The sequence below is a fragment of the Poromitra crassiceps genome (genome assembly GCF_964638095.1).
Source record: "Poromitra crassiceps genome assembly, chromosome: 8".
In the NCBI taxonomy this organism is placed as follows: domain Eukaryota; kingdom Metazoa; phylum Chordata; class Actinopteri; order Beryciformes; family Melamphaidae; genus Poromitra; species Poromitra crassiceps.
The window spans coordinates 48,589,926-48,604,611 of NC_139629.1; the positions used below are offsets into that span (position 1 = coordinate 48,589,926).

The following is a 14,686-nucleotide window of genomic DNA, read 5'->3' on the forward strand; positions in this document are numbered from 1 at the left end:
AGAAAATATAGAAAATATACCGGGGACCCCCTCATTCTGATTTGTGATTTTGGGCTAAGCTTAATTGTTTCCACGGTAACGTGCTTGACTTTTAAATTGATAGGTTTGGTAGATTAGAATGTAATCCATGAACCATTTTAGATTTAAAGCATAACATATTTTCATTGAACTATGAAGCTTTTGCAACAACAAAAAATGTTTTTATTTTTATTTTCCTGAAAACCTTTCGCGGACATCCTGGCAAAGTGCCACAGACCCCTGGGTCCCTGGACCCCCATTCGAGAATCACTGGTTTAACTTACTGTGAGCAAGCAGTGTTGATGTGTCAAAGAAACAGCTCATACGCTGCTGGGGTATAATGAAGACTTGGGTAGACGATTCAGAGAATGCATCTGTGTGTCTATTTCTGGGTTAGCAATTAGTTTATGTAATAGGCCCATTTGTAATGTCTAGGGAAATTATCCAGTATGTCAGCCCTGGTGAAATATTTGGGACTGAAGCAAAATTAACAAGGCACGAAATTCAGTTATCATAGTTCTATTTTTGTGCAAACCTACAGAATTGCTGATTACTGCTTAAAGTACCATTTTGTACTCAGCTTTACTTTATAGTGTGCTCTGTTGAAAGAAAACATGCGCAGCGCACGCACCTCAGAAACCTGGGCATCATTTTCGACCAAGCAATGCACCTGGACAAGCATGTCAAATCCCTCAAGACCTGTTTCTTTCACCTCAGAAAGATTGCAAAACTCCGGTCCATCATATCACACACCGAACTGGAAATGTCTGTACATGCCTTCATCTCATCCGGACTTGATTACTGTAATTCACTGTTCACCTGCCTCAACAAATCATCTGTCAACCAACTCCAGTTAATTCAAAACGCCGCTGCCAGACTGCTCACTAAGTCAAAAAGAATCATGTCACATCACCCCCATCCTTGCCGCCCTGCACTGGCTCCCTGTACAATTCAGAATACATTTCAAACTCCTCATCTTCACTCACAGAGCCCTCCATGGTCACGCCCCCTCCTACATCTCAGACCTCATCCTCCCAGACTCCTCCAGCCGGTCACTGAGGTCATCTGACCAGGTGCTCCTGGTCCCCAGGACCAAACTCAAAACTAAAGGGGGCCGAGCCTTCGGGGTAACAGCCCACAGGCTCTGGAATGCCCTCCCCCTCTCCCTCCCCCTGGCCCTGGCCCTGGCCCTGCGAACCGTCCCAACTGAAAGCCTTTTTAAAAAACAACTAAAGACTAACTTCTACAGACAGGCTTTTGGCAATCTATAATCAATCACTGCTTTTACTTTTTACTTGTCGTATCTGTTGTTTTCATCCCATGCTTTTATTTGACCTCGCTGGTTTTTTAACTTATCTTATTGCACTGTATTGTTTTTAGGCCGGTGCTTGCACTGGCCTATTGGAGCACGTGTGTCCCAATCGCTCCTGTCACCCTTCCTGTCACCCTTCCTGGCACCCTTTCATCAAGATGGGCTTTTACTTTGAAATTTGTTTTATTTGACGAATGTCCGGTTTCGGACTTCCTGTCTGCCCTGATCTGATCTTGTTTAGCTTGACAGAGTGGCTCACGGCTGGCGCCCATGTTAACGTTACACGCGACGCAACAAATAAACAAACACACATTTCCCACTCCCAGTGTCTCTGGACATCAACAGTAGCGGGAGACGTCTCCCCTTCCAGCAAATATACATGAATGTTATGCGTAAGGAAGATGAACATCTTACCGGGAGGGAGGCAGAGAGCTAAGATAAGTAGCTAACAGCTGAGCTAAGTAGGCTATAACTAGCGTAGCCGATCGGAAAAGCATGTAAACAGCGGTGAGATCTCCTTTATTAAAGTATGCAACCATTTCCAATGAACAAATGACATGTAGCCTTCAACTTTAAAACAAAACAATGTGCTTCTGCTTACTTCTTACATTCAACTCTGTATGGCAGTGAGTGCAGACAGTGCAACACCAGTGGCATGTAGCCCTCAAGTATTTAAAACAAAAACAATAGTGCTTCTGCTGCTTACTTAGCCTCCATTTAACTTTTTATGGCAGACCTGTTCAAAGAATTCAAGGTGGGTTCATTCTTTCAAACGGTGTAAAATAACACGTTTAACAACATATCAAACGGACCTTATCCTGTCACATTAGTTTTTGAGATAGCTGGCAATGCATTGTGTAACCAAAAAAACGTTTGGCTAACGTTAACGTGTTTTGTAATGGAATCTTTATGGGACACGGCTAATACCTGGCACAGCGTTAGCTAGCATAGTGTAGCACGTGTGCAATGCAAATGGAATCATTATGGAACTATGGCTAAGTTTGGCTCTTAGCCGTGTCCCATAATGATTCCATTACAAATATTGCATTGCACACGTGACATGTTATTTTACTAAAAATAATACATTTTACCATCATTTCAATTATACCACCCAAGTAAGAATATTTCAAGTGTTTCAAGTGCTTTACTGAACAATTATCTCAACCTTAAAAGGTTACATATACTATATGTAACCTTTAGTAGGTGCCAAAAAGCCATACATTCACATCAAACAACAAAGAAAAACAACAATTATAATTCAAGTTTAAACAGTAAGTGTGCAGCTGCAGCATTTATATATATAAAAAAAAAATCTTTATCCTGCATCCCTAAACACAAACAGGGAAAAAAGGTGGAAAATCAGATGACGGCTTATATGTGTTCTGTTGATTGTTAAAATGTGTATGGGTATACATGGGTGATCCCATGCACCGGCCGTATGCCAGGTTTTGACCTGGCCTTGTTTTTTCTTGCCTTGCTTTTCCTATGTAAAGCACTCTGTGCATGTGTGCTGTGAAGGGCGCTATATAAATAAAGTTTTACTTACTTTACTATGCAGGTTTGACAAGCCAATGTAATTATGATGAAGGTCTACCCTTAAAGTTACTCCTATGTTAGTAGAATAGATCTTCTACCTCTCGGGTAAAACACTTTCGTTCTGTATTTTACTCAGATGAGCTTCACCGGTCAAACACGGGGTCGTCTGGCGACTCCGAGAAAATCATCCAGCGTTTGAATGATGACCTTCGGGAAGCCCTGGAGCTCGTCAACAGCAAGAAGCTGAAATGCACGGAGCTACACGGTACAGAATATAAATACCTTGATGTCAGACTATGAACTCTCTGAAATACCATTTGATGACTTCTACAAGTTGACTTACTGTATACGTGTTGACCTGATGTCCTTAAAGGTCTCCTGGAGGACGAGAGAAGAGAAAATCAGCATCAAACTGACGAATCTGTAAAACAGATCAAACTTCTTCAAGGTAATTAAGGCCATGTCCACACGGAGACGGAAGCTATCTTTTTTTTTTTCGTTTCAGAAAAGTTTTCCATAAACATGGAAACGTTTCAAGAAATGTGTGTATCCACATGAAACCACTGAAACCGCTGTAGAATAACAGAGAAAGACAATCTCGTCAATAATGGCATACAACCTCTAGGGGCGCACAGTCTATAATGTGTATCTCACTGTAGCAGCAGCTTAAACCCTTGGCTTTGCGGGGAGGTTTGCCATGTCGATGAATAAAATGATTAAACCTACAGTATACAGGCAAATGCAGAGCTGTTCAGCAGGGCTGATGGTCTCCCTGTAGCCTACAATATAGAACGTTAACTATCGGTGACGTTCCTGATATCATCCACTTCCATGATCTGTAGACATGTTGCAAACACATCCCAGCGTATTGGCCGCTCCTGCACATCACCGCACAGGCTAAATGATGCAACATAAATATACATTATTTAAACTCATGGCATAAATGTGTTTTTATTGAAAAAGTCGCGTCAAGTAAGCTAAAGTCTTGTTGGAGTGGACACGAGCGGATATCACAGACATCACAGTGCAACCTGTGTTCGTCAAACCTCTCACTTCCCTATTCACGTTGTATTTACGAGGGCTATATATAGGGCAAGAGAGTATGTTGGTTACACTGAGGGTTTACATTTCATTTTGTCCAATATTAAAATATTCCAGAATTGCATGTTGTATTAAAAATAAATATAATTTCTATCTAACACGTTAAGCCTGATTTTGTTTGTGTTATTGTAAAAATGTAGCCGCCGCTAAGCCTTCTGGGAAATATCCGATGAAGGGAGGGGAGGGGTGGATGGTTAGAGTCAGCTGTGTGGAGCCCTGAGGATGTTGTACACGCTGTTCTCCGTGTCCACTTGTTGCTGACGGTGGTAATAGAGGAGCATTATATTTTGCTGCAAGATCCCCACTGCTGTAGCACGAACGTTACTGCCATGATTGTTATTGTTGCTGGTGGAGAGAGGTGGGGCTATGGCGTCATCGTTTCAGGAAAGATGCGTATGGGTTGTAAACACAGGAATGCAAGATGCAAGGGTGGCGTCTTCAGATTTAATCACTCTGGGACCCGTTTTGAGAAATTAGCGTATACGGCCAGAACGTATCGTCCCAGAACGCGGTTCCATCTGGACGAAACGGCTATATGACAAAAAACTTTAGCGGATACACCTAAAGTCGTCTCCGTGTGGACATGGCCTAAGCCTGTGTGTTGTTTGGAGCTGCCCTGTTGCCTTTTGGGCCATGTGCACTAGGGCTGCCACTAACGATTATTTTCATAATCGATTAATCTGTCGATTATTTTCTCGATTAATCAATTAGATGTTTGGTCTATAAAATGTCAGAAAATGGTAGCAAATGACGATCAGTGTTTCCCAAAGTCTAGATGACGCCCTCAAATGTCTTGTTTTGTCCACAACTCAAAGATAATATCAGTTTAGTGTCATACAGGAGTAAAGAAACCACAAAATATTCACATTTAAGAAGCTGGAATCAGAGAATTTAGACATTTTCTCTTAAAATTGTGCTCAAAACGATTAATCGATTATCAAAATAGTTGTCTAGTTGTTGATTAATTTTCTGACGATCGACTAATCGATTAATCGTGGCAGCTCTAATGTGCACGTTGTAAATGATTTGTGCTTCTTGCCACTTAAAATAGCTTGCATACTGCCATCTTCTCTTGATATACATACATCCTTGTATATATGCTTGTAATCTATAATGAAAACAAACCATGACTGTGGGCAGGCCAGCTGCAGCAGCTGCAAGATGAAGTGGGCGTCGTCAGAGGGCAGAGAGACAAGGCCTCGTCCAGCGCCCGTGACGAGGTGAAGTCACTGCAACGTGCTCTGGAGGGGGCCACGTCCGAACGGGAGCGTGAGGTCACTGCACTGCAACGTGACCTGGAGGGGGCCACGTCTGAACGGGAGCGTGAGGTCACTGCACTGCAACGTGCCCTGGAGGCCGCCACGTCCGAACGGGAGCGTGACGTCACTGCACTGCAACGTGCCCTGGAGGTCGCCACGTCCGAACGGGAGTGTGAGGTCACTGCACTGCAACGTGCCCTGGAGGTCGCCACGTCCGAACGGGAGTGTGAGGTCACTGCACTGCAACGTGCCCTGGAGGTCGCCACGTCCGAACGGGAGTGTGAGGTCACTGCACTGCAACGTGCCCTGGAGGGGGCCACGTCCGAACGGGAGCGTGAGGTCACTGCTGTCCACATGAATCTAGCAACGGTCACCAAGGACCTGGAGAAATGGCGTCAGGCTGCCAACAAATATGAGCACGTGATTATAAACCTGCAGGATGACCTTCAGCAACAGGGCAGGCACTGGCAGAAGAAGGCAGAGATACAAGGTACTACTACATGGTGCAAATACACATATTGATACAACAACATAATGATAAATAGCTGGTGAAAATGACATTTGTGACACTACGGTAATAATTGTAATCATCATAATGTCTGCTATTCTCATTTGCCATATCTAAATTAAAGGGATAATTTGCACAGAAACAAGTATGCACAACTCAAACACAAAAGTATAATCCAGATAATCAAGACTTTAATTAAGGCGTTGCTTCACTGACAGTCAGTGTTGGGGGTAACTCATTACAAAAGTAACATATTACATGTAGCCTAATATATTACTTTTAGCAGTAACTCAGTAATATAACTTATTACTTATAGGATTTCAGTAATATTATACCAGTTACTTTGTCAAGTAACTCAAGTTACAAATGATTTTTTTTTATTTTTTATCAAAGCACATATTTAAATAAAGATACAATCATTTCCTAATCAAACTCTGTTTTTATTCAAATAACCACTACAGATGACAATAACAAAGGAAAAGAATAACATTTAGAATTCTTCGATTGTTTACACTGACTTCAAGGTGGTTGAAATTATTTTTTGGGGTAGTTCCGTTGCAGCGATGTCATTCTGCTGCTGGTGTTGTTTTGGTGAAAGTAATGCAAAAATAGTGTAATAAGTAACGAGTTACTCTACACAGACAGTGATATTGTAAAGTAACTTATTACTTTCAAATGAAAGTAACTAGTAATATGTAGTATATTACATTTTGAGAGTAACTTGCCAAACACTGCTGACAGTGAATGAGAGGCTTTCATAGCAGTTAACAGTTTCAAACCAGAAATTTCTCTTTCGGTTCTAGTTATAAGAGACTAGTATATGCTGTCCAAGATCTCAGGAAAAATAGTTATAACTATCATTAGTTCTGAATCATTCTATGAGCTGATTCAGAGAAGAGTTTCTGCTTAAAACAATATGCATGTAAATGACTTTATGCTGTTGTAGTAGTGTCATAATGTACGTAAAGCCGTGAATGCTTTCCACAGCCGGTGAACTGCAGTCCATGCAGAAGGAGTGTAACGGCCTTCAGAAGGAGGGTTCTGCCCTGCGATCTGAAAAACAGGACATTGCCAATAAGCATCAGAAGGAAAAGAGCAGTCTGCAGAGTGAATGTGCTGCCCTCAGGGTGGAGAAGGAGGACCTTCTCAAGACTCACCAGAAAGAGAGAGAGGCCATGCTGAAGAAACAGCAGCAGCTAGCGAAGGACTTTGCCAGGTGAGGGCGAGAGCTCAACTCCACCCCACCTCCCTGCTCCCTCTGTCTCATTTGCTCCACACTAGCGTCCATTTTGCTGTTTATACCTGACATTGCTCTCACCCTGATCCTCCACCTCCTCACATCCTTGTTTTCTTGTGTCTGCTATAGTTCCCGTGCCCAGAATGATGAGCTGAACAGTAGCCTTAATGCCCTGGAGAGATCCCAGGAGGAACTGGAGAAGAGGGTGGAGGCCCTGAAGCTCCAGCACCAGCAGGACAGCACCAAGCTCCAGACCCAGCTGGATGAGGCGGACAGCCGCACCCAGGACCTGCTCAGGGTGGAGAAGGAGGAACTTCTCAAGACTCACCAAAAAGAGAAAGAGGCAATGCTGAAGAAACAGCAGCAGCTAGAGAAGGACTTTGCCAGGTCAGGGCGAGAGCTCAACTCCACCCCACCTCCCTGCTCCCTCTGTCTCATTCGCTCCACTCTAGCGTCCATTTTGCTGTTTATACCTGACATTGCTCTCACCCTGATCCTCCACCTCCTCACATCCTTGTTTTCTTGTGTCTGCTATAGTTCCCGTGCCCAGAATGATGAGCTGAACAGTAGCCTTAATGCCCTGGAGAGATCCCAGGAGGAACTGGAGAAGAGGGTGGAGGCCCTGAAGCTCCAGCACCAGCAGGACAGCACCAAGCTCCAGACCCAGCTGGATGAGGCAGACGGCCGCACCCAGGACCTGCAGAGAGAGGTAAGCTCTCAAAACAAATCAGCCTCAAGCCGAGGGCCAGATCCGTTATCTGTCTGTCTGAACCAGTTTTCATGTCTTCACTGTGCTTGACTTTAGTAGTATCTTGAGATCATTTCTTTACGAGCATTTGCATCAGCTGCCCCCAGGCTCTGGAACGCCCTTCCCCTCCCTATCCAATCAGCCCAGAGCCTAGAGGCCTTCAAGTCCCTGCTCAAGACCCACCTTTTCTCCCTGGCCTTCGACTCTAGTTAGCTGCTATTCTGCGCCTTTTATTTATCTTATTACATTATTTATTTTATTACTTACTGGTCTATCTTCTCTATTTTTATCTTTTTATTATTTGTTCTGCTGCACTTTATTGTAGCTACCTTGCTCCATAGTGTATTGTTTCTATACCTGCCTTTATATTTGTGTTTCTACCTGTAAAGCACTTTGGTCGGCTGCTTGTCGTTGTAAATGTGCTCTATAAATAAAGTTGACTTGACTTGACTTGACTTGACCCCAGTACACAGGATGTGATGTTACAATCATCTGTGACAAGCATTCATACATTAACTCAAAGAGAACAATGTGCTAGCCCACAAATAGTGTTCGTACAGGACATCGGCATCATAAATCTACAGGACCATCAGACAGGCAGCACCCTTCACCAGCCTTAGGAGAACTAGGAGAACTAACCGGTACTCCAAGTCTTTCTTCCCTTCAGCTGTCAGGCTGTTAAACACAGTAGTCATTTTAAATGAATGCCTTCACTTATATAAGTGCACAACAGGCTGTACTGTACGTATCCTGTCTGGTTAGGCTCGTTCATACATATATATATACTGTATATATGTATATCTTTTATTTCTTATACATGTTCTCATGTCTTTACATTTTGCATACTTTTATATTTCTTGTTCATGTTTATATGAGGCTGATCTGTTATCTCTGACATGATTTGTTTGTTTATGTTATGTCATGCTGTTACGTTACGTCCTGTCATGTCTGAAGTTTGTAGCTCGCTGTGAGCTTTTGAAGGTGTTGGGTAGGCTGTGAAACTGAATTGCCCTTCTGGGATAAATAAAGTTGTCTGAATCTGAATCTGAATCAGCTACATCATCTAAATGTAAATGTTATCTAGCCACATATAAGTAATAATAATATATATACACCATCAGCAACAGCAAGCATGGCACTAACAAACTAAATATTACATACAAACTTACCACCAATCCAGCAAAACTGAAACCAAACCAAAAGCATAGCAACCCACTATACAAGCAAATGCATTTATACCAAACTATATTTGCAAACCTACCAACATGCCAACATATCAACATGCTAAGAAATATATACCAGCAATATACCAGCAAACATGCTACGACAAACAGCCAAAGCAGCCATGCTAACAACACACATTGTCAGCTAGCATGCTAAAACCAAACAAAAGTAGCCAATTAACATAAACAATGCAAAATAATAATAATAATAATAATCGGTATACTAGTATAAAAACCAGCAAGCATGCCACAAAACATTTTCACCATATAACAAGGGCATCTACTACATCAGATCATTGTGCTTCCTCCTTTAGCCAGATCCACACTGAAAAGCCACTGAATTTAATTTGAATTGAGCGTGTGTTGATTTCATATGAAAACTGATTTGCTTTCTGCAGTATGAGGAGGCTAAGAGCGAGCTGTCAGACCTTAAGGAGAAATACGAGAAGACTGAGCAGGAAAAGCAGTCGATCGCAGATGAGCTTCAGGAGTGCCAAGCCAGCATGAAGATCTTACAGGAGGAAGGAACGAAGGTGAGTGCTGCTCTGTCGGTACAAAAGGAAGAAAGAAGCATTCATGCTTCTCGACAAAATCATGTTTAAAAATTTTGTTAAAAAGTGAATCTCTGGAATGATAGATTCACAAGTTGTGGTTGTTGTTGTTTGTTGTTTATCTCAGCACACCTGCTTCCCTCTACTCATCCACGGTCCCATTACTGTTGCTTTTAGACACAGACTCTTGTGTAACTTTGATATTTGTATACACTAGGGATGCACCGATATGAAAATGTTGGCCGATGCCGATAACCGATATTAACATTGCTGTTATGGGTGATAACCGATATTTACCGATGTCGATATGATCTGTATAAAAACACATTTCTATGATCATAATCAAATTTTGTACATACTGTAAAACACATGTAAACACTGTGAATTTGAAAAAGTCATGGATTTCTTTATTTCAAAAACATTTGTAAAAGCCCATAAATCATAGATTTACTGGATTATTTCATCTCAATGTGAAGAATTTGGCTGATAACGATAACCGATATTAACATTGCAACATCGGCCCGATACCGATATGTTAAAAAATGACTAACATCGGCCGATACCGATATGATTGCCGATATATCGTGCATCCCTACTACACCAATTACAGACTGAGTGGGTTTATTAATGTGCCCAACTAAAGTGTATCCCTTTGCAGTTGATTGCTATAATATCCCTTCCCTCCTGTAGACTTCCCTATTGCTGCCTGTTCAAGCCATAGTCATCGGCCTTATCCTGGCTTTGCTGTATTGGTGCTTCGGCGCATTGTGGTAGAAAGGTACACATTACTCCTGTCAAGCTGAGCTGGCCTACATCTCATCCTCATCTCTCTTTTTTTAGATCATAGAGAGGCAAAGTGAACGTCACTTCCTGCTTCAGCACTGTACCAGAGATTTTCTTCCGCAATTTATTTTCCCATAGACATTTCGTAAAACGATGGTAAAAATAGTTTTACGTGGTGAAACCAAACGGTTCAGCTATATTTAGAATCGGGCGAGACCATAGAACATTTCACTTTGACCAAAACTTAAAAAAACAACATAAAAAAAAATCTTTAAACCTGCTTTTTTTTTATATATTTTGGTCTGAGTGAAATGTTACACGGTCTCTGCTGTTTCTAAATATATCTGAACCATTTGGTTTGAACAAGTACAACTATTTTTATGAGCATTTTATGAAATGGCTATGGGAAAATAAATGGCGGATGAAAATCTCTGGTACAGTGCTGAAGCAGGAAGTGACGTTCCACTTTGGCTCTCTATTGCATGAGTTAATCAGGTCTTCCTCATTCCTCAGAATCCCTCCCTGTGGGAACCTCCAAAAGCCGTCTCCTCTGAAGTCTAACCTTTATAATCATACAGTGTCAACATCTGCTTGTCTTGTCTGGATGGCTAATATCTAATAACAGGGCTCGTCTTTCTCTGTCTGAAAGAGCTGCTTTTTTCACCCGTGATTTCTGTGCACTGCATTCGTCTCAGTGGCAAGCTCCCTCTGTCAAAGCTTAGACCATCTTTGGACGGGCGGTTTAGATCTGGTGATGCTCATGTTTCATCTCTGTGTCACCGCTTGTTTCAGAAATCGTGGATGATCTGGGGGCCTGCGCTCGCTGTGGCTCTAACAGCTGTGACTGTGGCTGTGCTCTTCAGGACCTGAGGGCAACACGCGCAAACACACACACACACACACGTCACTCGTCGTCAGATTTGTCCCCCCTGAAACCGGAAGCCCTCACCTCTTTATCATATCTGCACTATTAATTAGGAGGGCTCATACTTACACTGGTTAATTTTTAAGATCCTGTATTTTAGATGGCAGAGAAGTTAATAAAAGAATGTCAGTTATCTGTGCAAATGATTAAGTTTGATCTTTGTATATTTATTATTTTAGGAAATCTAGTGGGCAAATTTTTCTTTCTTTTGTTTGACCATTTTGCAATAGGACTTATAGAATATCCAGTAATGAATGTAAAGATAAAGATACTATACACTCTGCACTAATACAGTATATGATGATGCAGATGGATCACCTGGAGGTCCAACTGCCCTAAACATAGCACATCTATGTAATTGTCAAATGAATCAAAATCGTCACAGTAATGTAGCCCGTAATCGAATCCATGATGAATGCCATCAGTATTTGGTTGTGGTGTGTACAGCTAGGATGCGATATTGTTATCTGTTAACATAACCAATATCAATATGAAAATAAATATCAAAATATATCAGTATAGACTCCATGGGCTGTGATGATTCACGAGCGACCTCTGACCTCTGACCCCTCCCCTGAGAGTTAGAATAGCGTCATCGGAGCACTCATAAATCACGGAGGTGAGAAATCGTGATAACCATCGGATCTCTACCTAATAGAGGCTATCCCATACGACTAGAAATACCCAGAGCAAAGGCATGCATGTAAGTTCCCCGATGAGTAACAACATGTTAATCCTTTGTACACCTCCAAGTCTTAATCTAGGACCTCTATCCCCTCCTCCCCGAGCATCGGGTAGGCAGTCTACCGATACAGGTGGCCTGACGGCACTTTTTCCCTCCAGGGTGAAAGAATTGACTAACCTATATAGTAGAATCACCCAGTACATATTGTGCAAACGAGCTGAAGCCCGAGATCATTCTGTCATTTCTACATGCATGGAGGAGGCTAATTATCTGAACCCAAAATCATGCCTCTTACCTTTTTGGATTTGTGGACCCTTCTCAATGATGTTTTGAAGAAGAAAATAAATAAATAAAAATCCTTGGGTTTTATAGGTTTTATATATAAGTTAACACTTTTCCTTATAAAGCATACTATCATTTCCATTACACTCTGTCCAATATACATGACATCATTGTCCAATATACTCTGTCCAATATACATGACATCATTGTCCAAAATACATTACCTTAATTTTCAACATGGAGTTCATTATACACTCCCTATTTAAGCATCACTCTTGGCTTAAACGATATTCCAATTTTTGTTCTGTCTTTGTATTTTCCCTGTCTTCACTGACTAATGAGAACCTGTCTGTCTATCAGCAATTTAGCCCTCACAAACAGTTTCCCATCGTATTCTGAATACGAGCCTTTTATTTTTTTCCCTATCTGTATCCTACTTTTCCCTAAGATCACTGTCTAATAAGAGCCTGTCTATCTCTCTGCGTCTTCACACTCCCTGGTGGAGCCGAGACAATTCCATCTAAGTGACGGTTCTCCCGTCTGGCTCCCTGCCTGTGCAGGAGAGCAAAAAGGCTCTGAGGTCCGTTTCTTTTATGGTCTTTTTCGTCGAGGGTGTGTCTATGTTTTGCTGAACTCAATGACCTCAATTCTGATTGGATGCAACATGATCCCTCTGCTAATGGTAGCCCTGCCCATCAACTGAGTCACCTCCTATGTGTTGTAAGGGGCTGATGGGCATGGTGATTGAGGGCTGCTATGTCCCCGCCCGTTGGCTCCATCATGTGGTCTCAGGAGGATGGTGCACCTGACTAAACTCACCCAGCTGTCCCCATCCACCTGATTAGGCCCAGAGGAGACTAAGTGCAGAGGGCCACACTCATTGAGGAGAGAAGCAGCAGAGCAAAGAGGCTCAGAGAGAGAGCTGAGCAAGGACAACCAGACCTGACTCCTAAACTTGTGAGTTTACAATCCGGTAAGCCGGATAGCGGCCCGGATAGGGCTAAAGCCGAGTTCCAGTCGGAACCAGTTTATGTTTACCTTTTGAGACTCTTTTTGGTTCTACCATTTTTATAAATAAAAGCCCAGGCCATTGCCACTGGAGAGAACTCACTACTTTGTATGTGTGTGTTTGATGACTGTACAACTCAATGCTCTCAACCTAACCCGTCCTGTTACATTGGTGGAGAATGCAGGCAGAGCTGGTGATGTGTACAGTAATCAAGCCACACTGAAGGAGCAGAGTATTAAAAAAAAAAAAAAAAAAAATGGAGGGCCTGATAACAGAACTGCTGAAGATCACCACGGAGCAGCAAGCAATGCAGAGAGACCTTCTGGCAGAACAGCGGCAGCAGAACGCGCTCATCCTCCATACAGAGCTACAGAGGATGATGGGGGCTGCCACTGCCCAGTCCGGTGGAACAGGGAGTCATCCCAACCCCAGTCGATTCATCCCCAAGATGACAGAGAACGATGAGGTAGAGCCGTACTTTCTTGCATTTGAACGCACTGCTACAAGGGAGGGCTGGCCAGAGAACACCTGGGCAGATCTTATTTGACCTTTTCTCACCGGCCTCGCCCAGCAGTCCTACCTTGACCTTCCTCCTGAACGAGCCAAGGTTTATAGCGCCTTAAAGAAAGACTTTGGCCAGGCATGGCTACAGCCTACATGCTCGAGCGCAGAGGTTTCATGAGTGGAAATACAGCCCCGAGATGTCGGCTAGAGCCCAGGTCTATGACCTAGCACGGTTGGCTAAATCCTGGCTAACCAACGACCCAGAGGGGGTGAGTGTGTTGGAGAGAGTGGTGATGGACAAATTTATCCGGGTTTTACCCCATGATGCTAAGAAGATGGTAGCCAATGGTAACCCGAACACTGTGGAGGGTCTAGTTACTCTTGTTGAAAGCCACCAGGTTACAGTGGAGATACTGAAGTCGGGGAGAGCTGAGTGACCCGACGCTGCTAAAGCCAGCAAAGTCCCGGAGAAGGTGACCCTGGGGAAAAATGAACAGGAGAGGGAAGACGAAGGGGTGAGACGACGCTTCCAGGGCCCTGGGGAACGGAGAAGGTGTTTCGAGTGTGGAGAGGTGGGTCACCTGGCCTGGGACTGCCCCACCAGGGACCAATCTATGCCCACTGCAGCCTCTGCTGATGGAGGTCCGGGGAAGCCCTGCCACCTGCTGGACTCCTGCTGGGTCTCTGAATGTTCACCTCCCCACATGGTGCCGGTGAAAGTCAATGGGAAGGATACCGGAGCGCTGGTGGATTCGGGTAGTGCAGTCTCACTCACCCAACCCCATCTCCTGGACCAACTGCACCCGAGTGAAATGTTACCTGTGTCCTGCGTACATGGAGACACTAAGGAATACCCGGTGGGAAAAGTTCAGCTCACCACAACACAGGGCTCCTGTGAACTGAAGGTAGGAGTGGTTCCCCGTCTCCCAGTGCCTGTTCGGGTCGCCCGGGACTGCCCCCTCTATGATAAGCTGTACAGGAAAAAAACGGTGAGTGAAAGAAGAC

General features: G+C 43.3%; 1 protein-coding gene across 2 annotated transcripts; it reads left to right on the top strand.

Annotated features, from left to right (window-relative positions):
* Positions 1-1,586: 1,586 nt before the first annotated feature.
* On the top strand, positions 1,587-12,223 carry LOC310781061 (uncharacterized protein). 2 transcript variants are annotated; one of them, XM_083641595.1, is made up of 10 exons: positions 1,587-1,722; positions 3,003-3,131; positions 3,240-3,314; positions 5,108-5,716; positions 6,722-6,950; positions 7,101-7,358; positions 7,509-7,680; positions 9,341-9,475; positions 10,184-10,271; positions 11,069-12,223. In XM_083641595.1, the coding sequence occupies exons 1-9, from the start codon at positions 1,710-1,712 to the stop codon at positions 10,265-10,267; spliced, it is 1,704 nt and encodes a 567-aa protein (XP_083497721.1). In that variant the 5' UTR covers positions 1,587-1,709; the 3' UTR covers positions 10,268-10,271; positions 11,069-12,223. The 2 variants fall into 2 exon arrangements, with proteins under 2 accessions (XP_083497721.1, XP_083497722.1); XM_083641596.1 differs by lacking the exon at positions 10,184-10,271.
* The last annotated feature ends 2,463 nt before the right edge of the window (positions 12,224-14,686 follow it).